Source organism: Mytilus edulis, chromosome 11 (genome assembly GCF_963676685.1).
Source record: "Mytilus edulis chromosome 11, xbMytEdul2.2, whole genome shotgun sequence".
NCBI classification, from domain to species: domain Eukaryota; kingdom Metazoa; phylum Mollusca; class Bivalvia; order Mytilida; family Mytilidae; genus Mytilus; species Mytilus edulis.
In genome coordinates, this window is record NC_092354.1 from 5,028,816 (window position 1) to 5,035,031 (window position 6,216).

The window sequence follows — 6,216 nt, forward strand, 5'->3', positions numbered from 1 at the left end:
CAGCCTATTTTAAAAATAACATAGCTGAATAATGATCCTAAGTCATTATAAACTCTAGATAATTTAAAATATAAGGTACAAACCATTTGATTTGAGGAAGCAGTCTTAGATATTTGAGAGAAAAATTTTGACTCTGTTTCCATAAACAAAAATTCTGGCCGTATCTGGATTGAAAACAATAATATTGTCCACTTTTTGCTACAAGAAACGAAAATTTCAAACAGAATTATTTTTTTGTGGCCGCGGTGTGCATGTCTGACCGGAATGTCTGTTTCGCCGCGAACTGATATATTGAATACTTTTTTTTCAAAACCAGACTGCAATCTGCCTAGTTGTGCGGCATTTGCATTGTATGTCTCCATTTGTCGACCGTCATTCATAAATTTGTTGCCATTTCAGACTCCTTCGTAGCCTTTGGTTTATCTCGAACCCCTCACTTCCCTTAATTTTGTTGGTGAAACATATTAAGCAAGCATTTGCATAAAAATTGCTTGTTTTCTTTTTTAACTCGTGTCGGTCAAATTGTAAATTTCATCGAATAGCCCGGCGTATAACTTGTTAACAACAAGAAATCTGTGAGGTTATGATAACTTAACTTACAACAAACCGGTGAGAATTTTCCGTGTCTATTTTTTACTGACAAGTCCCACATCAAATTTATCAGTACATAGCTTTGGATCCATACTATCATTTTATGATAGCCAATTAATAGCGAGAATACAGCATCGAAAATGTTCCACCCTTACACTTTACAGCAACTACAAAATGTACACGCCTCCGCCAGGAACCGTTTAAAACATGCATATTTATTTATTTTTTTGGGGGGGGGGAGGATTGCATGTGTATCCCATATCTGACCGGAAGGTCTATTCCGTCGAACTGATATACTGAATATTTTTTTCAAAGCCCGACTGCAACCGGCCTGCTGGGTGTGGCTTATATGACTCCATGTGTCGAACGTTATTCACAACTTCATTTTCGTTTCCGATTCATTCGTCGGCTTTTGGTTGATTTGTACCCCTCGCTTCCATTGTTGGGTGAAACATTTCAACCAAACATTTCAATGGATAAACATTTCTTGTTTGGTTTTTTTCGTGTCGGTCGTATTGTAAATTTCATTGAATAGCCGTATATCTTGTTCACAACAAGAAATCTGTAAAGTTATGCTAACTAACCATACAACAAACGGGAATTTCCCATGTCCATTTTTTACTTACAAATTCCACTTCAAATATATTAAATAGTACATAGCTTTGGATCCATTCAATCATTTTATAATAGACAATCAATGTAGAGAATATGGCACCAAAAATGTTCAGCCCCTACACTTTAAATAAAATGCATTTTACACTTATTTTATGTTTTTTAGCTCCGCTCGGCAAAATTTATTACTTCGCCCCCTTTCCAAAATCCTGGATCCGCCCCTGATATGTACATGATGTACAAAGCAGGCTATCTATTTGTTTTCATACTGAAACTAAGAGGAAGTCTTTCTTGTTTTTTTTTTTTAATTTGACATCTAGGATAGACTAAGGACGTATATCATCTAATATTAAATAGATGTTAAAAACGTGGATTTTACAAAAAAAAATGTTTATTGAAAATAACGTTAAGATAATTATAAAAGTACATCTCCGTTATTATTTTCTTAAAATTGCACATTGAAATACAGTTAATTTCTTTATTTAAAATTTTAAATATTGTAACTGAACATTATTTCCTTTATATTTAAACAAGGAGGTCATATAATCTTCTTGATTAAAATAACGAATGAGATTATTAAAGGTACATCTGAATCCTTTTCGTTATCAAAATGTGAAATAAGTATATATTAAATATGAAGAAAAAAAATAAAACTGAAATCTAAATCCAAAATATATTATACATTTGACTATGCAGATGTAAGAAATAATACTTCAAACAATGGCATAACGAATTTAATTAAATTTATAGACACCGAGTGATGATAGATGCAGATAGAGATAAGTTATAGTTATTGAACAAGCAAGTCGGTATATGGGCTTTAATCTGCACAGCTCGAGTGACCCTGGGTCATCTCGTGCTGTGCAAATTAAATTCCATATACCGATTTGATTGGTCAATAACTGTTTTAACACATAACGTCAACAGTTTTCCCGCATACATCGCATCACATCCGCCCAACAAGAAGCTGAAATGGACGGATTTCAACATGAATTATCGGAGGACGATATGATTTCATCACAAGTATTAGAAACATTGGAGAACGAATGGAACTGAGAAATGTAAATATAGAGGACTTTTTTGGACAGTTTCCTAATAATGTGAAGAATGAGAATGCATCTGGAGATTTAATCGACACATCAGCTGTTTCATTTGACCTAGGACTAGACTTAGATCTATGGTTGCAAGTTCCTTCGGAAAACGGAGAGATAAAAAACGTCAAGGTACGTCTTTGTTTTAGAATTATCTGCCACGCGCAGACCCATTATTGCATAATTTGAGGTGCGGACCAATAGACGGACCCAAGGGATGGGGTCCCGAGTCCCTCTTTTGTGGGAAAATTTGGTTAATTATATAGGGAATCACTAGAACATTACGAGCGTCCCCCTTTTAGGTCAGTTAGCCCTCCCGCTTTAATAAAAAGTTCTGGATCCGCTACTTGAACCCTTGATATAATCATTTGCGGAAGCTTCCGACTAGATTTGTCGTTTATTTGTCCTCATCCGGAATATTCATGAAATATTTGCCACTGCCGGATTTTGCCTCTGCCATGTGATGAATTATGTGATATTATCTTATTTCAGGATGAAAAACCTAAAGAACAGGAACAAGGAGTCAAATCAAGGTTTGCAGAAATGACAAACAATGAAATTGATACACTTATTGCCACAAAATGGGCAGTTAATGTCTATGAAGACTGGAAGAATTCTAAAATTGGTAGTGGTTTCATTATACCAAACCTGAAGAATTTGTCTGTTCAAGATATTAACAGCATTTTAGGAAATTTTGTAGTAGAAGTTCGAAAAAAGAATGGAGAGAAATATCCAACGAAAACACTTTATCTTCTTGTAACTGGACTTCTAAGAGGAATGCGGTCATAAGGTGTTTCTAATCTTAACTTTTTGAACGAGTCTGATGACAGATTTCTGAGGTTAAGACAAATACTTGATGCACAGATGAAAAAAATAACATCAGATGGGTATGGTATAAATGTAAAACAAGCAGATCCGATTTCAGTTGAACAGGAAGAAATATTGTGGGACAAGTCTGTGTTTGGTAATCATTCATCCGAAAGTCTATTGCATACTGTTTTTTTCTACAACTGTAAATATTTTGGTCTACGTGGTCGTGACGAGCACCGTAATCTGCAAATTTCACAAATACAGTTAGGAGAAGATGATAACGGAAACTATATTGAATTCTGGGGTAAGGATAATAAAACGTATAATGGAGGGCTACGTCATCGCTATATTGCACCAAAATCTGTCAGACAACATTTAGAGAAGGATTGTCAGATACTTGAATCAGATTTATATGAATACAATATCTGAAATTGATAAATATGTTAGCAATCCTTTTTATCGTAGACCTGTTTTATCAAATGGTTCAGTTAAGTTAGACCACATACTGTCACAAAGATGTCTCTAACATTTTGAATCCTTCTAATAAGCAGACAAAACTTGAGGATCCCAAACCATTAACCGAATCGGATACTCGTGCAATCCTACCTGAACAAGTTAATATTGAAAATACAGAAAATGTATTTAATGTTTCAAAACCAGAAGGAAAATATCGGGGACTACCAAGTAACAGCTCTTTTCAAAACTGCGTGTTCAATTTTGTAACGAAGATGTGAACCTCACAGATTTTTTTTTAAATTGTTGACACTGAATCGTTATTTTAAGTTGTTTTAAAGCCGTACATAAAATGTATGAAAAAGCGTTTGTCTTTTTTTTTAGTTTTCACTGTGTCAGGTTGTGACACTGATAACTTTTGACTTACATCTCAAGACTATAATAGGAAGATGTCGATGATTATTTATTTTCATTTTTTTTAATGACAATTATTTTATGTTGATGGAAAAATAATTTTAGTATTATAACAACCTGTGTTCTTTATCTTATTTTATTTTGTTGATTGTAATGCAACTACATTTGTTTTGTATGTTTTCTATTCTGATGTTTATCAAGTGACTGATTTGTATGTCCGAGTATAGATACATGTATCCACTTGATATTTCTTACAAAATGGAGAAAAACAAATATCTGTAGTAGTAATGAAATCAACAAACGTAAATTACTGTACAATAAACATCTGTCAAGGACGTGAAGTACACGTGACCTGTGCAATAAATGGAGTAGTTAATGCAGACCTGACCTGTGCATTATCCAGATTATGCCACAGAGAGATCAAAGGGATTTTGCCTCTGTCATGTGTTAAGAAAAAAAATTCTATTATATAATTATGAACAGGGAACAGATTATCTAACTATATGTTCCTTTTGCAGTTGAGGCTCTTCAAAATGTTCGTCAAAATAAAAATAAAGAATTATTATTTCTTGTAGACGATCAGATGATGACTTTTCGGTTTTAATATATATTTTAAAAGTACGAAAATGTAAAAGTGTAAATTTTGAGCCATCTCACTGATCAGTAGGCTACACAGTGCCCCCAAATGAACGGTATAAAACTATCCAGCAAGAGAGAAAAAAGATAGGCCAATATAAGAAACTATAAACAATGAAAAAGTACATCGAATGAGTAATTTTATTTTTTCTCTATGCATATCCATTTTAAAGGTAACACTGTACCAACAACACAATTCATAAACAGCAATAAAGATAATCCAATCAATTTTGTTGATTGGCTAATTCACGGCTCAGTAGTTGTGTAATCAGTGACACGTGCCCTCATTATTTTATAAGAATTAACATATCTATCTAAGTTCGATTTCAAATACTACTAAAATTTAACACCAAAATGAGAAGCGTATAACGAATATACACATCCATCCTGTATGCAGATACGATGACTATAAATGGTCCTGAGTGCACTTTGTATGTCCTGAGTGCACTCAGGAGGTCCTGAGCGGTGTTTAGACGTACCCTAATAAACTTTAAGAAAATATGAACAATATAAAACAATTTCTTTTAAAAAAAATATTTTTGCTTTAAAAGAAAATCAAATTAATATTTATGTTTCTATAATTATATATTTTAAAGAAATATTTTGATTCAAATTCTAATTTAAATGGATTTGTTTTATTTCGTAGAAAATTAAACAAGATTTCATTGAATATGATTTTATTAATTTTTTTATTAATCTAATATTTTAAGGAAAATCCAGGCATTCAATAAATTGATATAAAGTTAAACTTGTGTAAAAAAAATGTTATTGTATACATTTCAACATAGACATATACTAGTATACAATTGCCTCTGATTTCAACGACATTGTATATACACGACAATATTTATCGACAGAGTTATCGGTCCTGAATATGACTGATATAGTTGGGTATGTTTTACGAGCACAACGCACACAACTTAAAATTGACAATGTTTACTACCCTAAGCATCACAAAAACCGTGCAGAGCAGGTGTAAATATATTATTAATGATCAATATCAAGCCATTGTTCAAATAAACATGAATATATATCAAATTTCAATAAAAAAAACAGCTATTTTACAGGTTCACGTATTGCATTTCTTGAACACAAATAATCATTTATTGATAACATTTCTTCACATTTGTATTTGAACTTTAGCCTAAAAACTAACTCTTATAAAAAAAAAAACCCAGCACCTTGAAATGGAACATCCAGCCAGCGGGTGACTTAGCATGTTGTCTTTTAGGAGAGAGGAGAGAAAAATATTCCTTGGTCGCGGGCAATCATTAATATATAATATATAACAACCCACATTGAACTGTAGTTTCATAAAGTAAACAATCAATGTCAGTTTTTAATTCTTATACCACAAAAATGATATTAAAAATACATTTTTATTAAACAGTTATCTAAATAAATATTTAATGCCAAACAAGCATTTAGGTTTACGATTGCATTTCTTTTTTTTAAAGAAAGCAACTTTATTTCAAGTTAAACGGGATATATGAGATGCAAGTACTGACTAAATATTCAGTTTTGGGTCATCATCAATATAACTTAAAGTAAAATTCAGGAATTTCGCAAGGTGCTTTTTCTTATAATCATTCAGACGGTTTTGAATGAA

The 6,216-nt window shown here is 32.4% G+C and overlaps 1 protein-coding gene across 1 annotated transcript; it reads left to right on the plus strand.

Moving 5' to 3' along the window:
* The first annotated feature begins 2,249 nt into the window (after positions 1-2,249).
* Positions 2,250-3,083, plus strand: LOC139495389 (uncharacterized). Its single transcript, XM_071283695.1, has 2 exons — positions 2,250-2,426; positions 2,787-3,083. Exons 1-2 carry the CDS (start codon positions 2,250-2,252, stop codon positions 3,081-3,083), a joined length of 474 nt encoding a protein of 157 aa, XP_071139796.1.
* The last annotated feature ends 3,133 nt before the right edge of the window (positions 3,084-6,216 follow it).